The sequence below is a fragment of the Chamaea fasciata genome, unplaced genomic scaffold (assembly GCF_029207755.1).
Source record: "Chamaea fasciata isolate MVZ Bird 193981 ecotype frontalis unplaced genomic scaffold, bChaFas1.0.hap1 SCAF_6, whole genome shotgun sequence".
Taxonomy (NCBI): domain Eukaryota; kingdom Metazoa; phylum Chordata; class Aves; order Passeriformes; family Sylviidae; genus Chamaea; species Chamaea fasciata.
In genome coordinates this window covers 61,942,263-61,961,905 of record NW_027094091.1, presented here as the reverse complement: position 1 = coordinate 61,961,905, position 19,643 = coordinate 61,942,263, and the positions used below count along the sequence as shown (strand labels likewise).

Genomic DNA, 19,643 nt, shown 5'->3' with positions numbered 1-19,643 from the left:
CAGTGATATAAGCACCGGAAAAAAAAAAAAAAAAAAAAAAAAAAAAAAAAAAAAAAAAAAAAAAAAGAATATCTGATTAATATCTGATTAAATGTGTTGAATGCGTGTCATGTACACATCCCTGAACATTGTAGACAGCATCCGTTAGGTCAGACCCTAACTAAATGAATGCATAAGGAAAACATACAGCCTCTGGAAAGTGGCAGGCATACACAGTGGCTGCCTCTGTCTGTCTCAGAGGAAAGGAAGAAGAAAAGAGCCCAATGAAATCTGCAGCCCATTTGTTATACCTGCCACTGAAGCCTTTGCTCGCTGCGATCACCCAGATGACAGGTGAATTCATGCAGTGAGCCATCTTCCCAGACCCTCTGCTGCCTGCATTCATTGCTGGGGTGAATTCAGAGCACAGCCTGGGCACAAAGTGCATCTGTCAAAGACAAGGCAGGGGGTTTGCAGGGCTTTTCTCCACGCATCTAGATCCCTCCAGACTCAGACTGCACAGCACACTGTGCTTTCCAGCTGCGCTCTCTATTCCCTCTCTCCTGTGGCACAGCACTGCTGCTCAGTAGGACCCAGTGCACCTGTGGGGCAGGGGACACTCAGGTGTGGCAGGAGGAATTTGTGTTCACTGGCCAAGAATAAGGAAAATAGGACAGAAGGACTGAATCTACATGCTCAGTTAATTATATTACATGTGGTACCTACTATGCTGAAACTCTCAAAAATTACAGGGCCAAAGAAATACCTTCACTACAAGACAACAGGACAATCCACATTATCAAATCCAAAAATCCAATCTGATGTAATTGAAGTTAACAAAAAAAGAAAGAAACGAATTATTTGGATTTTAGTTTGGGTTATCATTTCCAATTCCATTCTGACCCTTTCCCCATTTTAACTCATGCTGCTAACACACAGGTTTTTTAAAAATCACCGTTTCACATCTTCCTCTGGTTGGAAATATTTTGTGGATCCAGTGACCCCCAACAAATCCTATCACAGGCATACTCCAATTAGGGCTCACAAACAAGTTGCAACCCATGAACCATTTGCATGTGTCACATGTGACTCAATCACATTTTTTGTCAGCAGAACCAACAGACTGTCAAGGTTAGGGCATTTATGGCGCATCTCCTGGTGAGTGGGATGGAGAATTGTCTTAGGTTACAATGTAAGATGTAACCAAAAGTATGTATCCTATTAACATCTGTTAAAACCAGGTGGGGCCCCGTTCTTTTTCTCTTCCATGACCCATCCTCTCACCAGGGAATATCTTCTGCTAATGGGCCATCAAAGTCTGACTGCATGACTGATAAAATTACACCGTCCCATTGTGAGATGTTCCACCCAGGGGGAGGAACCAAACATTCCTGCCTGGATATAATTTGAGGTTTGGAACATCACAAGCAGCTTTATCCACTGAATTCCCAGAGGACAAGAGCTACAGAACCACCACTGGACCTTCAGAGCAAGACCAAACCCTTCTACAAGATCACTGTTTCAACAGAACATCAATCACTTCAAGAGGACTGCAGCCACCATTTAATTGGACTGCTATCACCTCCCTGACCTAAAGGGTGTCAGGTTGTATCCTGACTCTGTCAGGTTTTGCACTTATTTTAATTTTCCTGTTAATTTGTAGTTCTGATGTGGAATCTCTCACTGATTTGCTTTCAAACAGGTACAAGAGTGAAGAGGCTGGAGCCAGAACTCAGGAATGTTCTAGGTCAGGTTGGATGGGGTCCTGAGAAGCCTGGTCTAAAATCTCCCAAACTAGGAGTGAAAAAAGAATATAAATAAAGGCAAAGCAACTCCAGATATTCGGGTCCCACTCATAAGAGAATGTCCAACTTCCAGCAAGAGTGGCATCCTTCAACCAAAAATAATAAAAGAAATTACGAAGGGAAGAAAGTTCCCATACTGAGGTTTCAGAAATATAAATCCATTGAAAACATGCATCTAAGGCAGAAATACTTAGTTTCAGAAGTGAATTATTAGAAATTTGTAGAAGAAACAATAATTAATGAGTTGGAGATGTGAGTCATGCAAATAGTAAGGAGCTAATAAGGTTAGCAAGAAAGCAAAAGTAAAGGAAAGATCATTTTATTAAGAACAGTCTCATGCTGGTGAGTCAAATCCCCTGAGAGCTAGTAAATGTCTATTTGTCCCTCTCAAACACACACGAATACTTCTGAATTACATTCTTAATTAAATGCCTTTCATACATTTTATAAATAGCAAAGCCTATGCTTGGTCTTGTGAAAGTACATTTGAGCTAGTAAATTATTTTGTTTTCCTTATTTGGTAGATAGCTCCCCATTAAAGGATTGTATAGATCTGAAAACACAATTTTATCAGGGCAGAAATAAACTGTAGAAATTGTTGTTGAATTTACCAGGTTTGGACACCTCATCTGAGATGCCTCCCAGGTAACTGAAAAAATTTAAGCAGACTGTAATGCTATTAGATACAGCCAAATTTAGAAAGTATAAAACTTCTACTAAAGAGACATAAAAACAGCTGTGGGGAAGCTAATTAGAACACCCTCACTCCATGATGAAAAACAAGTATCCAAGTGCAAAAAGATACCAAGACAGAAGTAATTGTATATAGAGGAAAAATGCAAATACTCACTTAACTGACTGGGTTTTCCCTTTAAGGTAATCTGATGAATTCACATGAGCAAATGAGATTTAGTAAATACTGGAAAGATTAGCATTTGTCTCTTTTGATTATCTTCAGGTAAAATATCACAATGTAATCCTATAACTTTTGCACTGAATAGTTGGCACTGTAGCCTGACATGAAGAAAATTAATTGGAGTCAAATGCATCTTTTAGCAATATTAGAATATAATGACACAAGAAAGATTTCAAACTCCAGGAAGATAAACGTATTGTCTAAGACTATTGATATTAGTATTCCTCTTCAGACTAAATCTTGTCATTAAATTATAAAATAATATCCAAAAAACCCACCAAAAAACGTAAGAAGCAGAGAGGCAGAAATATCAAAGGCTTATATCCTCTCAATTAACAATGAAAATATTTTTCACTCTTTGGATTACTGGGAATCTGATCCCTAATCAGTGGCTAGATTGACAACGAGCAACAGTGCAATTCAAGTTTCTGACTGGCTTTGGTAGGGGGCCTCACATTTTAATGTGAAGCACCAGAAATCAGAGGGCTAAAAATAACAAGGGAGCTGGAAGAGTTGTAGCATCCAAGCCACCATTCCCCTCCCATCCATCTGCATCTCTACAATGCTCAGATAGACTGAAGAAAACACCCCTAATACTTTATTTCTCTCACTCAGTCCTCATAGATGCAGACTTGACTCTATAATTAGAATGAATGGGTGGCATATATTAGCTAGACATGACATTCACATTATTTAAAAACAGTATAAAAATAGATTATATCAAACATTTTGATATCCTGATCTTACAAGACGTCTGATGACATTGAGCTTTGGTAACTTGCTATGCATCTACTGTTTCTTGGTGCTTTGGAAAAGAAGGAATAAATGAAGTGAGAAAAACACTGGAAGAATCTAATAGACAAACTGACTAATCTCAGATCCCAAGGTCACAGCAAAGCAATTCATTTCTTGCTTTTCCAAGAGCACAAGACATGATTTATCAATCTGAGACCACACGTATAAACACTATACATCTCAATAATACGTTCTTCGCACTGGGTAACTTTATAAACAATGATAGATTGCCTGGGCTGGACCAAAGTTTTTTTACAAACCGAAATGAAATATTTGCAAACAAAATGGTTCAATAAGGGAGGTGGGGAAGAAATGGGAAAGGAAAAAAAAAAAAAGAGGGAGAGAGAGAGAGAGAGAGAGAGAGAGAGAGAGAGAAAATAAGAAAGGATTATGCCAAAGAGCAGCTGTACTTAACTGCAACTGCAAAGTCATCTGTGTTGTAAAATGCTTTCAGAATCCACGTCCTTTGAAATTCTATCATTTTTATTCACTAAAAGAAAAATATTTCCGAAGTCCAACAACACCAGTAAAAACCTACACTGCCAAAGAAATACAATTGTTTGGTAAAATTAGGGCTATAAATAAACATCTCTCACAAGTTGCCCACTTGATGACAGACTTGTTGTCAGTAAGGAATTTGAGTCTAAGTTTCCCTCCCCTTAAAGTGAAATAATATTTTCTCTGTCTTCCAACACAAGCCTAATCTTCACAACTTGAAGCACTCAGGCCAATCAACTACTCCAAGTGAGGATGGGGCACAATTTTGTTGAATTGGGATTCTCTTTGGCCAACATCTGACACAACCTGGCTCTGACTTTGACAAGGCTCTGAAGATGTTGCCGTGATGTGAAAACAATCCTGGTGTTATCTTCTCATCTGGAGGCTGCCAAAATTCTTGATGAACTACGGCACTGACCCCAGACTCTGCTGGCCTGGGAAGGGAAAAGGGAAGTGTCCTTCAAGCACAGGCTGCTTTTAGGGCCTTGATTGAAAAAACTCAGCCTCTTTCTTGAGAGTACATAGTGGGTGTTCAAGAACACAGATGAAATCGAAGACTATATACAAGAAATGAGTCTGAAAGTTCAACATGCATGATTTCTAGTCCTCTGAATTTCCTGCTCCAGACAACATGGCTCCTGTCAATTTCCAGGTGACAAACTCTCTCAGAGTCCTGGCTGTTCCTTCATTCACCTATTATTTCACAATGGAATGCAAATAAGGCCTCAGTTTGAGACAGAACCTTATAGTGTAAGAAAATCAAAAAACTCAAAGCTGCATGTGATGTAGCTGCACAAATTTGTTTTGGTGAAGTTCTGCTTCAAGGATTATTTAGGTGTTTTGTTTGAAACAATTGCTATTGACCCAGTCCATACAAGCAAAGCATAATTTTTTGAAAAAGGAAATTTGTTGTCTCACTTTAATGTTGTTCCACATTTTCTTGATAATAAAATTATTTCAGGCTATTTAAGAAAATTGTACATTAACATTGCAACTACAGCTCCTTCTAAAATAAACATTAACTTCATGTTTCTTCAGGTCCTACTAATAGCTGCATGACAGAAGCACTTGGACAAAGAGGAATAAAGAAATGAGTTCAAGCTTAAAAATGAGACATCAAAAGGGGGTTTAGCAAGAGACAGAAACAGCCTCTTTTACATCTTATGATAATTGGGGTTATAACAATGTCCTCACACAAAGTGGCATTTCCAAAGTAAGAATTCAACACTACTTTCAAAACTGTGTTCATTCTCTTTGAGGTTTTTTTTTTGTTACTGTTCTCCCTTCTGTAATGTAAAGGGTGCTTGCTCCCTGCTTTGCTTATTTCCACTGTCTCAGCTCTCCCTCTCTAGGATTTCATATTGCCTCACCACCCCACTGCCTAAGACCCAGAGTATTTATCCTACTTATCGACCTAAGTGTGGGATTTACTGTGCTTGGGCAGACAGCTGCACCTCTACAGATTCCCACAGCCTCCGAAGCCCTTCCTGCCTCCACAAACAGCTGCCTGGAGCACAAAGAGGACTGGGCAAGGGCATGAGCATCCCCCTTTTCCCTGCCTCTCTCCTGCATTCCCAGTGACACATGCCATACTCCAAAAGGTTTTCCTGGTGCCATACACCACAGAATTCAATCCCTGTCTGGGAAACTCAATGTCTCATAGCAGATGCTTCTGCCTTTCTATCTGTACCTCAGGATATACTCTAGGGCCCCTCTCTACAGAATGTTCTGGCTTGGAAGGGACCTTAAAGATCATCTTGTTCCCTAGGCAGGGACACCTTCCACTAGGCCAGGCTGCTCAAAGCCCCATCCCCACTCTCTGCTAGACCATGCTGCCGTCCGTCTCTCTGCTGTAAACCTGGCACATCCCTTTGGTACATTCACTGGGGATTGCAGCCTGCTGGTTCACAGGGAGATGGAGCTGATGGTTCACCTCAGTTACTCCCAAAGCTGTTGCACACCTGGAAGTGCACAACTGTGTCTGATTCTCAGGCAAATATTCATTTGGCAGGTGCAGGGCATAAGACCTCACTGTGGTAATTTGCATCCATCCTAACCATTGACAAACATTACCAATTGCCATCCCGAGCTGTTACAAGCCCTAAGTGGTTCAAGCCTGTACTTTCCTCTTCATTTTTTAAACCAGCTACATCATACCTACATAAAAGTACATTACAGTACAATCAGAGAACGGTTTGGGAGGGACCTTAAAGCTGTAGCTTCAAGCCTCCTGCCCATGGGCAGGAACACCTTCCACCAGGCCAGGTTGCTCAGTGCAACCTTTAACATAATGCTCACAAGAAGAATGAAAGACAGCATTTTAAGTTAAAGAAAACAAAAACGAAAACATACACTCACCCAAAAAAACCCACAGCTGAGCCTTAATAAATATTTACAAGAGAAGGACAATTAGTGGCTCATCTAACATTTGCACTGGATTTAGTGGGAGCTGAGACAGTTGCCACTGAGATTAATCCGCACTATTCCCTTGCCCTGTAGCTTTGGGAACAATGGTGGAGCAGGCCTTGGTTGAGGACATCTTTTTAACAGAGCCATTTAACAGAGGTGGCAACCAAACAAAAAATATGTTGCAAGTGTTTCATATAAAATGTGTTCTAAATGTTTCATTTGCTTATTTCAGCTCAAGGGAGTCCAGAATCCCCATTTACACGTGTTGCAGAGCTCTCCGTCAGCACAGACAGTAACAATCCTTTTGCCCCGCCTGCCACTTATTTAGCAACTTTTAAAATCCCACTCTCTTCTATTCTATATTATACTTTTGCATGGAGACTGTAAAAAGTGGGCACCTACTCATTCTCTCAAAGTGCAGCCTCAAGAGAAAGAGTGACGAAGGGAATGTTCAAGAGCCTTGTAATAACATTACACATGGAATATTGAGCTGGTTTTCTTTTTCCAGTGCCATCCTGGAATACACTAAACCAGCCAGGTTATGTGGTTTGCCTCCAGTACTACATCTTCACTAGCAGCACAAAAAACATCAGCAGTTCTCCAAGGATAATCTGGAGAACAGAGAAGCTGGGAAAAGACAGCCTTCTTCCCTCACATCCTAGCTGCAGAGGAAAAAAAAATCAAAATTGAACCAGCACCACTTCTCTTAACTGAGATGTATCATGCTTCAAGGGGTGCTTGGGTTTTTAAAAAGAGAGGAACTGTGCTTTTCTGCCCTATGCAGCAGCGAGCAAAATGTTCAAAAATAGCCACTCCTCTGACTCAAATCACAAAAACCTCAGCATATATCAAAATAGCTATAACGAAAATTACCAAGAATTCCAGTTATAAGAACTGCAGAGACACAGAAGTGTATGAAAAGTCCCAAAGGGTGTAGACATCTGCACATTTAAAAAGATCACACAGCATTGATGGTAACCACATGAAAATTTACAAATTATGCTGCTTCTAGCTGAATCTGATCTCACCACCAAGACTCTGGCTCCTAACCTATCTCCCCAGAATTTCCTGAAGCAGTAGATGTCCTGGACCAGAATCCCTTCACTCCTACATTTAGTTTCCCATTTAAAATCAGTCTGTCATACAACAATTCTCCAAAAGTTAAATAAATAAATAAATAAATAAATAAATAAATAAATAAATAAATAAATAAATAAATTGTAGGTTGTATTTTAATGTTTTAACGTCTGCCTCTCATGGTTTTATAAAGAACACAGATCCTTGGTAGTTAAACCCTAGATCATCCAGCTTGGGTTCATGTGTGTCTCAGCCCTGGGAATCTTTAGCCAGCTGCTCTCCACTGACACAAATGACTCAGAAGCACAGAAGCCTTCAGGTCTGAAAACACCTCTAATACCATTGAGTCCAGCCATTAAACCAACACTGCCAAGTCCACCACTAAACCATGTCCCCAAGTGCCACATCTACACATTTCAAATACCTCCAGGGTCACGTTTTACTTAACCACAACTCCTAAAATGGTGTTTTATCAGAACTGAAGGTTGCCAGTGAAGAACCCGTTTGCACACAGGTATCTGTCATAATGATTACCCATAAATATTAATGCAGTATTTTCTACCTGCATTTGTCTGGTCTCAGATTCCAGTCACACAATTCTCATTCTACATATCCTGATGACATCAAAGAGCCTGCTAACACACAACATGTCTCAAGCAATGGAAATCTGTCAGTCTTTCTACCAGCCACATGGTTTATTATCCATTTCCTTATAATGATTTCAGGCCTGTGAAACAGCATCAGGTTCACCAGCTTTGGTTCAGGCCTTGAAGAAACCAACAAAAACCTTCTGCATGCTCCTAATCAGTGGCTTGGGGTTTTCTTTTCTCGTATGTCTCAGATTCCTATTATCTGAGTGTACAGTGGTGGGGGTCCTTTTAAAACAATACGTAATTTTGTACCCAGCCAGCTATCTTACTTTAAAAACCTAAGAAAATTGTATTTAGCCATAAATTTCTTTATCAAGTAAATAGTTTCTTTTCTTCAAAAAATCCAAATTGATCTGAAAAGGCATATTTTCCCTAACTTTTAGAAAATGTTAGTAGCTTTTTATTGTTGGCTCCACATACTAAAACATGTCTACCAAAATAGATGGGACAAGTCAAACTCTCCCTAACAGGATAACTTTTGTTTCCATGTTTTACAGGCAGGTGATGTGAGAGTATTCATCTCTGGTTGAAAACAGGCTCCAACCCACACCCCCTGTCCGGTTTAATTAGATTGGATGCTGTGTGATGTGTATTCAAGATCCTGCATTCCTGAGACATCTAAAACAAGTAGAACTAAGTATTTGATTAATATTTAAACACAGCAAAACTGGCAAATATTGCAGCAGATAAGTTTCTTGAGCAAGATTTCCCTGACAGGATATCAGTAACTTCCACAGAAAGGAGCCACTGATAGTTACTCGTATCCTGAGGGGGAGAACCAGAGCCCCAGAGATCTACTTAATTTTCTGCTTTCTGTGCACATAAAAGCAGAATACATAATAAGCTCACAACAGACCAAAAATAGCAAATCTTCAAGCAGTTGCAATTCAAATAGATACCAGATCTGCTCGAAGGCAAGCAGCTTGACCAGCATACAGAACTTCTGAAGATCACTACCTTTTATAACATTTTAAATTTCATGACCATTTTTCAAAAGTCAAGCAAAACATTAAGTACATACTTTTCAGGGTTTTCCACTTCTTCCGTAACAAAATTGAGGTAAAACCTAGAAAATAGTTATAAAATGTATTATAAGAATTATTCTTGTATTCTTATATTTTTTATTCTGCATTTCTTTCACTGAGAATCAAGAAGATGCTTTTAGTTAAGTACTGCAGTTAATTACAGTAGGCTTTGCAGGCCCTTGTTCGGATTAAGGAGAGAGTGATATTTAACCTTCCCTTATCCCTGAGTGCAGACTCAGGAAGGGAATTCTCGGAAAAGACAGCAAAGCAGGAGAAGAAAGAGACAATAACTATGTAAAGTCAGTGTGTAATTAAGTTATTTTTTCCCCTGACATACCACACAGGTAATGGTTTACCCTAATTCCATACATATGCACACGCACATGCACCCTTCAAACTCTATATTCCATTTGTGCTTGTTGCCTTTTACAGTTTCAGATTATATTGGCAAAAAGTCCCATCAGAGTACTCAGCAAGGGCTTCTTAACAACACAAATAACGGAAGCCTTGGAAAAACCCCTCCTAAACCAAGAACTTACACACTAGTTTGCAGTACAGAATCTCAAACACAGGTTGCCAGCCCTGCATGTTCTTGCACCACCTCCAGTAAAGGTTGCACCCTGATCATATTCCAGCAGCATTCAAGAGATGGCTCTGTTTGGGAATTCACAGGAACTGCTCACCAGGCACAGCCCTGCATACAAAGCAACCATAAGACTCAAGGTCACTGAACCAATCCTCTGTTCTACATTTATTAGCACTGGTCTGTGCCTGGCTGGATCACAGTTGTGCCTGGCTTGGAGACAGGCCCAAAGTCAGATTTTGTCTAATTAAACAGAGCAGTCAATACAGTGCCTGTGCTGGTCCTCTGCTCTTGTGCAGAAAGACAAATGGCAGCCGAGCCAGCAGTGCTGCAGTGAATAAGCAACTGGTGACTGATCTGGCAGAAAGGCTGGGAGCTTTGCCTCATCACAAGTCTTGGAGCAGAACTGGGTCAGCAGAACAAGTTAATGCTGGCTCATGGCTTTGTAAAAATAGTGATTTTGTCACTGAGCCTGAAATTCTTTGTCACCTTACGCAAAAAGCATCAGTACTTGTTCTTAAACTTTCTAGTGCACAGAGCACAGAAGATGATTTAGGTTAGATTTATGGAGGAAAGTCTGTACAGGGTGGTGGAGGACTGGAACTGGTTGCCCAAGGAAGCTGTGGATGCCCCATCCCTGGAAGTGTTCAAGGCCAGGTTGGATGGGGCTTTTAGCAACCTAGTCTAGTGGGAAGTATCACTACTCTTGGCAGGGGGTTGGAAGAAACTTATCTTTAAGGTCCCTTTCAACACAAACCATTCTATGATAGCCCAGCATCAGTGCTTTTATTGATGGAAAGACATGCTTCCTTGCATTCTTTCTTCCACTTGTCCTTTCTCAGCCAGAATTTTACATATCCAATAGTCTACACTTGCTCTTGGCGGGATGAACCCACACACAGAAGAAATACTGCTTTTCTTTTCTTCTTCAAAACGGTATCATTAAAAGTTAACAGTTAACAGTCTCATGAGCTATGCATAAATTCTGCCTGCATCCCAGGACACGTCACCAACACTTGCAACACTCCTTCATATTCAGCTAATTGTATTGATTTAACCCCATGAAACTGATAGTGTAAGGATATTGCCACTCCACTTAATGGTCTGCTCCTCTGTGCTCTGAGGTGATGAATTTTAGCTGATGACAAAGAAAAATAGACAGCTCAAATGAACCACTAGCCAAATTAGGTCTTTTTCCCGCTAATTCCTTTTATAAGTGGCAAATAAGGACCTTGAAATAAAGGCCAGAAGGTGTAAAATGAAAAAAAAAAAAGATAATTTTTATTGTAAGGCTTGGAACAGTTATGTGAAAAATGGGAAAGAAGCAACAGAATAATAGTAGTTTTGATGAGGCATTTTGCAGGAAAGAAACTCTGAATAATATTAAAGAGCTTTTAAAATTGCTTTCATACAAAAACTTAGGTTAATATTTAAAAAGTGAGAAACCATCACATGTATGGATATGAGAGACAGAGGCAGTTACAGGAGAGAGGGGGAAGAAAGTAGAAATTGTCCACATAATCAATTCCATTTCTTTGAGGCTTCAAAATGCCAGGCTCTTTTCTTACATATCTATCCCAGATAAAGGCTTTGGACTCTCTTGGGTTTCTTCCCCCCGCTGCCATTTAATACATAAAGTTCTGTTCATACTTCAGTGTGCAGATTTATAATGCTCCTGCAACCAGGGAGTTACAGATGGGCAGAGAACTCCAACGCTCAGCCCATTGTCCCTCTGAATTAAATAAATAAACCCCTTATCTTGCAGCCCTGGCCTTTTGTGCAAGGTAAAAGAACTTGGCTGCCTGTGAGGCTGTGGAAAGCAAAGGGAAGACCTGCAGACAAAGCTATCTCAAAATAAGCCCACTCTGTGCACTGTAGTCTGCTTTCTTCCCCCCACGCTGCTGCTGCTGCATAAGCCCTTTGGCACTGCACAATGTGGAGCCCTCACAAGCGTGAATAAATTGTAAAGGCAGATTGGAGAAGCAGAAGCACCTTTCAAACCAGCTGCTGTGTACTTTGGAGGGGAAAGAGAGAAAGAGCTTGAAAGTTCTGAGCAGAATACCTGAAGGTAGATTCTCATACCTTAGCTCACAGTCAATCGTGCTTGACTTTTGTGGGAGCCAGTCGCACTTCTTGTCAGTGTGGTCCAAATCTCTTGGAGCAAGAAGTGTAAAAATCTGGAGATTTTTATTCTGTTTTGTGGTCCATACCAATCTCATTGATTCTTACTTGCCAAATACTGCTTTTACAAAGTAAAGCTAAGGGCCACACAACCTCATAACAACATCATAGATTTGGGGTATAGATAATTACTGACTTCTTCAAAAAAGTTAAAGCTTCATTAGTCCTTTTATCCTTTTTATTAAAAAATTTAATGAAAGAAGAAGAATATTCCTTTCTTGTGGTGTGATTATTTTGGTGGTCAGTGCATGTTTATTTATTGTACACTGAAAAAGAAAAACCTTTCCTTTGCAGAGCTGCTGGCACTATGACCACTGAGCATGTGGAACAGTGGTGAGAACTACCCTAGCTGTATGATGTAGCTTGGCAAAAGATGTAGAATGCAATACTCATGGCCTCATATAAATAGATGGCTTTGTTAGAGCATATTAGTGTTTGTTTTCAAGACAAATATGTATAAGTTTTATCCACTTACCAGCCTGAATAGGCATACATTCCTGAATAGAAAGCAAGTGGTAATCCCATAATACTGGCATCATTCCCTGCAAAGGCATTTTTAAAGTGCTCTGTTTCTCCTGCAAAATCGACAACAACAAAAGAAAAAAGTTGAAAAATAAGCTCTTTGGTTATAACTACTTTTAAAAAAATAAATATAACACGTCATGGAACATTTAATCACCCAACAGTTTAGTGACATCTAGTTCTGCCCTTGACCTTAAATTCTGACCCAACCCTTGCAGACATGATCTGCCAGCAATTGTAAAAGGCTTTATGCATCTTACTATTCACACAGCAATTGTAAAAGGCATCTTTATTCATGCAATAGGAGATTTTGACCTATTAGTTTGTCTCAAAGCATTCTGAGCTTGATGACACTCACTGCTCTGTCATTTACAGCAGTGACTTACATCAACATGAAAGAGCAGAATGAGCTCAGCAGTTTCTGATGTGGAAAAAATTCACTTGTTCGACATTTTAATCAGAATGAACTTTGTTGGCATTTCATTCAGAAGCAACATTTAGAAGATAAATAAACCCAAAATCTTAAACGTTTCTACCATATAAAAATGAGTTTAGTAACTCCCTATCATAATAATCAGTATTGTATTAATAATACATCAAGTAAGAATTACCTGTATATCTATTTATGCAAATATGCAAGACTTTTGTTATGCTCTTATTCATTTACAAAGTGTTTTATGGTTTGTAAGATGTACCCACCATATCCCAAATTTATTGAGAAGCATTAATCCTCCACAGATACGGAGCAGGAAGAAACTTAATCAATTCAGAGTTAAATTAACAATGAGTCAAATCCTCTACCCTTTACTCTGTTTTTACTGAGCCCTCAGTCAAATTTCCCATTGAAGCAGAGGCTTTTTGATTAAGGGAGAAACTGTGGCCAGAGGTAGGTCCCAGCAGACAATTAGGGACACTAGTTGAGCTACTTCAGGGCAACAAATCCCAACCAAATCTGAGTTTTACCTGCTCCAAAGGTCTAGGAAAAGGGGGGGATGGGAAGAGAGTGAATTTTTGCACATTTCATGTGTCATGTGCAACAGGAAACGACATTGCAAGTGCCAGGAAGAAAGTGAAAAACAACAAAACAAAAACAGTGAATCAGCAGAGTGCTACACAGGAAAACTTCTGTTTCAGTGTCTATATTAACCACAGAGGGCCACCCATCCCTGAGAAACTGAGCTCACTGCACAGACTGACACTGAGCTCTTCGCTTGGGCAGGAGGGTTGGGAACATCAGAAAAGAGCCTCCCGTGGGACATAGCCAAAAACTGTGATGGTTTTTGTAAGATAAAATCTGCTACCAATACACTCAAGAGCGCTCCCTACTCTGCCCCTCTGTGCTGAATGTAGTAGTTGTTGTAGGGAGGGTGACCTGTTGTAGGGATGGCTTGTCACCATCTCACACCTGCTGCTCAGAGGGCTGGAATGAAAAGGTCTCCACAGGTAGCCGAGCATCTGTCAGTGAAAACAGGGCATGTAGTGATAGTGACAGGACAAGGGGAAATGGCTATGAGCTGACAGAGGGCATGTTTAGATTACATGTTAGGAAAAAATTCTTCCCTGTGACAGTGATGAGGCACTGGAACAGATTATCCAGAGAAGGATGGATCTCTGTGGATCCTTCTGTGGATGCTCTGAAAGTGTTCAAGGCTTTGGATGGGCCTTTGAGAAGCGTGGTCTAGTGGAAGACATCTCTGCCACAGCAGAGGGTTTGAACTAGATGATCTTTAAGGTCCCTTCCAAACCACCCAAACCACCATGTGATTTTGTGGTTCTGTGAATTGTGAGCCCCATCTACCACCACACACATGCACCATGACTAGAGCAGACATCCTGCCTGGATGTGGCATGTGCTCTGGGGAGCTGTATGCACATCTCTCTTTAAATCCCATCCTGACCCTTTCACAAAGTTCGGGCCAAAGACAGATTACAGAGAAGAGCAGTCCATTTGCTCCTCTGAAAAGCAAGTTTCACTGGAATAGTCTCATTGGCATGCTGAAGGAAACACCAGTTCATCCCAGTGTAGTTCCACCTCTAATCAATGACATGACTGAACAGAGCCACAGTTAAGCAAGCAGAGACTAATTAAGAGATTTTGCTGCTATAAGCATTACGTGGTGGAGGCAAGTGGGGAAAGACCGCAGAGGGTAAAGATGAAAGCTCTTTAAAAGCATTTACTTTTCATTTCATACCTTTAATTAGCTGGATAACTCCAGGGACTATAATTATCAGAATTGCTACAAGCTTGCAAAAGGTAAGGAACATCTGAATGCGGGCACTCCAGCTGACACTTGTGCTGTTCAGGACCATCACCAGTGCTGGGAAGGGGAAAGGAAAAGTCAGAAAGAAATAATTGTCACAAAACTCTTTGCCAGCAGAGAGGTCACATAAACAACAGATCCTGATGCATTAAAGGAAATACACCCTAATAACCTTCTCCAGCTCTTGTCCTCCCACTTCTCCCGTCCCCCTTCAAGGTCCCGCACCAAAGGCTTGAACTGAGCCCCTATGTCTCACCCACTGCACCGACCATCCATGTGTCCCTTCTCTGCCATCCTTCACACCAAATTACAGCTTCATTGACCCAGAATTGTTAGCTGCTGGTGGACAACTGGCTGGCAGGACCCTGCTTCAGATGAAAGAAATTGCCCAACTCTTGTCACTGCAGATTTCTTTGTACTGCTTTGAGTAGAGATTTGTATTTTTCATTAAAAAAATAACAATTAATAACCATGTAAAACTTTCTCACCCTCGTTTAAGCCACACATAAATTTGTAACTGCTTTACCTCTGGTCCTCTTTTCCATTTTTCCCCCCTTTTTGCTGTACAACCAGAGATGCAGGAGGGCCAGAGTGCAATTCCCACCCTTGCTAGGAATCAGTGAAGAAACAGAGACCTTTTACTTCTTGAAAACAAAGCCCAGGTCTGCAGCTCACCAGCACGTGGAGACATCAGTGAGAAGGGTTTTTACATCTTGCCTGGTAGGCTTGCATCTCCTTCTGGGTCAGGCACAGCATCTCCTAACATTTCCTACAGCACTGACTGACAGGAGGAGGGCAGGTCTTGCCATTTTAGTGCCACCTATTCTAGTTTACTTAAACAGAAGGAGCTTAGATATTAAAAACAAAATTAAAATTTCCCCAAAGAATGGAAAATGGGAGCCATTTTACCAGATAAAAAATCTCTTTCCCGCGTTACTTCAGGGAAACATGGTCAAGCATGTTCCTCTCTTTCTTGCCATTGTATGAAGCTAATGAAGTAGCTCCTCATCTCAGTCCTCCGGTAATTCAAGCTCTCTCAAGAGCACCAGTTTGTGTAAATCATCAGCCACATCACACAAAAGCACAATGTGCTGGTTTGTAGGAGCTAGCATTGTAAATCTGGCATGGCAAAGGCTTTCTGGGAAAAAAAACCCCACTGATTTATCTCAATTCATTTATACAGATTCTCTTCACCAGTGAGGTTAAAAATATTTTAAAAATCTACTCATTTCAACTGAAAGTAGTTTGAGTTTAATGGAAAAGGGAAAAAAATCTAAGTAATCAGGATCCCAATGTATTTTTATATATATATTTTAATAAAATAAAAATTCCTGGGGACAAAAGGGAAAGTATTTTTCTAGAACTTTTATTTGGGAGAGAGAGAGTCCCACTTTCAAATGAGCAATTTACAAGTCAATGTATACTCACAACATCACCTAACACAATTTTTTCACCAGAAAAGCATCTTGAAGATCAAAATCTTTGCCAAGTGTCTCCCCATATTTCAGAGCTGAAGTGTTCTGAAGTAACAAAGAAATCGTTTGGACTTCTGCAAAGTTTCACTTGACACCCAAATACATTTTTTTTTCTTTTTTACTTCCTTGTATACCTATATTTGGCAGGCAACAGAAAATCCCAAGGCCATGATTCATTATTGTTCCAATATTATACTGACATATCTTGATTCATTTAAATTTTGAAAGATCCTTTTAGGTTGCTGATTAATATTAGTGCTATTTGAGTCTCCCCTTCTTTTCCTGGGGCTTGATTACCAGTAAGACTAACAACTGTCATTTAAGCAAAATATATTTAAAATATTCATTTGACCAGAAGTGTTTAAGTTAAAAAAAAAATCTAGTGCCACAGTGAACACTAGCTTATTTTAATTTTCCTAGAAGACTCAGGATATCATACTTTTCTTCTGTAGAAAGTGAAGCCCAGGCATGGACCAGAGCACAAGAAAATGTCAAGGAGGAGTTTTTTGTGTAAGAGAATCTGCAATTTGATATCCAGCTTACCCAGAGTTCAAGTTGACTGCAGCAATCAATCTGCCACCTTGCACAGGTCAGAGCAGGTAACATGAGTGGAGAGAGCTCCTCCAGGTTTTCTAATGCATTGGTTTCACCTTCCTGATACACATATGAGAATGTTACTGGATGGTGTGGCCTCAAACACTTCTGGAATGGGTCAGCCACAATTTCTCTGGACAACCTGTGCCAGTGTCTTACCACCCACATCAGAAGAATTGCTTCCATATATCCAATCTAAACTAGCCCTTTTCCAGTATGAAGCCATTTCCCCTCATCCTATTGTCACAGTTTGAGTCCAAATGGAAATTAAACCTGGCGGCTGCTGGCTCAACTCCCCCCTTTCACTCCCCACCCACCACTGGAATGAGGAGGAGAATCAAAGTAAAACTTGTGCGTTGAGATGGGAACAGTTAAACAATTGAAAAAGTAAAATACAGTAATAATGATTAATAATAATAATAATAATAAAAGCAAGTGCTGTGCAATACAATTGCTCACCACCCACTGAACAGAGCCAGGCCCCCCATTCCCAAACCCAGATCAGACGCCTTTCCATTTAAATCCTCCCAGTTTATGTACCAGGCACAATATTCTGTGGTGTGGAAAATCCCTTCGGTCAGTTCAGATCACCTGTCCCAGCTATGCTCCCTCCCAGTTTCTTTTGTGAACCTCCTCACTGGCAGAGCATGGAGGCAGGGAAAAAACATCCTTGACTCTGGATAAACTGGACTTAGCAAAAAAACCAAAACATCAGCGTGTTACCAACACCATTCTCATTCCAAATCCCAAACACAGCTCTGTAACAGCTACTGAGAAGAAATTAACTCTAACCTGGCTGAAACCAGGACACCTACCCCTGCTTGCCCTTGTAAAAAGTCCCTTGATACAAATGTCCTTTGATGGTCATTCCTAAGAGTAAGTGCAGAGTTGGAGGACTGCACTCATAGTAATTCAGCTTGCAGGGCTGAGACTTTAAGTGCTTCCAGGCGCTTCGAAGATTTGACACCAGTTTTATATTTTTTAAATTTTATTTTATTGTACTTATTAGGCCATAAGAGTTAATACCTTTTTTTATAATATAGTATAATATTATATAATATAAATACATTATTGCTTACTATATACTATTGATAATAGTAGTAGTATTTTATAATAAAATATTTAGTCTTAATGGTTCTATGTGCATGGCATTTGTCTAGAAATGTGGGGCTTACACAGGTACCAGCACCATAGAAATTGTTGTGTTAGCAGCTGGGTAGAGAAAGGCAATGGGGAAGTGGAGTCATGAAGAAAGCTGCTAAAAAGCAAGGAAAGATGATGACAGCTGTGCCAGGATTCAGGAAGGACATTGTATTCTGGGACTATGGCCATTAGCCTTCAGAATAGGGCCTACTGGAGATATTTAGAGAAAGTGATTGCAGGCACTTTGATAAGGGATCTCAGCAAATATCAGAAGGAGCAGCAGTTTCTCAGAAAAAGGGCAGTGAAAGGAGGACTCGGGTCTAACTTTTCTAACTAAAAATCAGGCGTTAAGTGTGGCTGCATCCTCAATGAAGTTAGCTCCAGAGGATGAATAACAATACCTCTGTGAGATGCCTATCCCAGATGAGATCGTTTACCTTCAGGAAATTCCTCTTTCCTCTTTCTCCACTGACTGTATGGGGAGCACAGATTACCTAAACTAAATGCGTCAGTAAAAACAAGCTGAATCCTAACCAAGAGGAATGTGGAGGGAGAACAAAATGGGGCTCATGAACAATCAAACACAATGGAAACACCAAGCATGTTTTTCACAATCTCTTTCCTTCCCATAGACACAGCTATACATGGATAACAAAACCTAACGGGAGAAGCAGCAGTGAGCATTACATCCTGGCCTCCTTTTCAGAATATATGTACCATTGCCTCAGCAGGAGACCAAGGAAACTGCTCTCCCATAACTTGTCAGACTTTTAAGGTGAGTGAATTTTAAAAAAAGCCAAAAAATACCCCCAACTGCAGACCCGAATGAGCCAATTAAAAGTCACAGGAAGCACAAAAGCACCTATCAGAGCATATTTGCAAGAGCATATCAGACAGATATTTTAATGTAAACTGCTTGTCTGAAGACAGTCAGCAGTAAAGAGTGGCATCTGCAATATCTGCCATGATGAGAGAAAAAAAAAGATATCTAATCATAAACTCACACAGACACCAATAAAACTTGGGGCTGGAGCATTTGCCAGCAAGCAATAGACCTGTACAGCTAACCTGAGTTTTCAAGCAACTTTACCTCTAACAGCCAAAGTTGGGTATATTTGAGTTTTTTGTCAGACTTCCCAAGAAAAGAGAAAAATACAAATAATATAAAATTAATAAATAAATATTGAAAATAAAATTATATATTATTGCAGTGTGAAATGCCCAAATACACATATGAATTAGTGCAAAAGCTCAGCTGAGTTGATAAGTTGTTTTCAGTCTCACAGTTTCTAATGGCTGAAACTTGTTTATCTGCTTTCTGATATGGAGACCATGTGAAAAGTTTGGACCAGGCTCAGTTCCTATTCAGGCTACATATTGATAGAAGAGTTTGATACCTTTGCACAGTGCAATTTATCCCTTCCTACTACCATTATATTTAAGTTTACCATTAGGAAAAAAATTAATAGGTACAAATAAAGCAAAACATGAATATAAGGCCTTTTTTTGCAATGATAGGCATGGTGATGTTTCTTCATGTCAGGAAACAATAAATATAGAGGAGTCTATCAACTTTCACTTCAAGAGAAGAATGAGTTTTCAGCTCTTTCTCCTAAAAAGACTACCCTCAGCATCAGAACAAAGGTGGACAGCATCCCTTTGCTTTGTGTCCTGGAGCTATTTTGTCCTGCTGGAACAGAGTGAAGAGTTAGAGGGGCTACTCTCCTGCC

The 19,643-nt window shown here is 40.1% G+C and overlaps 1 protein-coding gene across 2 annotated transcripts in view; it reads right to left on the bottom strand.

Annotated features, from left to right (window-relative positions):
• SLC7A11 (solute carrier family 7 member 11) overlaps positions 1–19,643 on the bottom strand; it is a 66,619-nt gene that overhangs the window by 27,493 nt on the left and 19,483 nt on the right. For both annotated transcript variants that reach the window (XM_066186635.1, XM_066186634.1), the window contains 3 exons: positions 14,633–14,758; positions 12,394–12,493; positions 9,151–9,195 (listed from right to left, as the gene is read on the bottom strand). In XM_066186635.1, the coding sequence (XP_066042732.1) occupies positions 9,151–9,195; positions 12,394–12,493; positions 14,633–14,758 (271 nt within the window). The remainder of the gene's footprint in view (positions 1–9,150; positions 9,196–12,393; positions 12,494–14,632; positions 14,759–19,643) is intronic.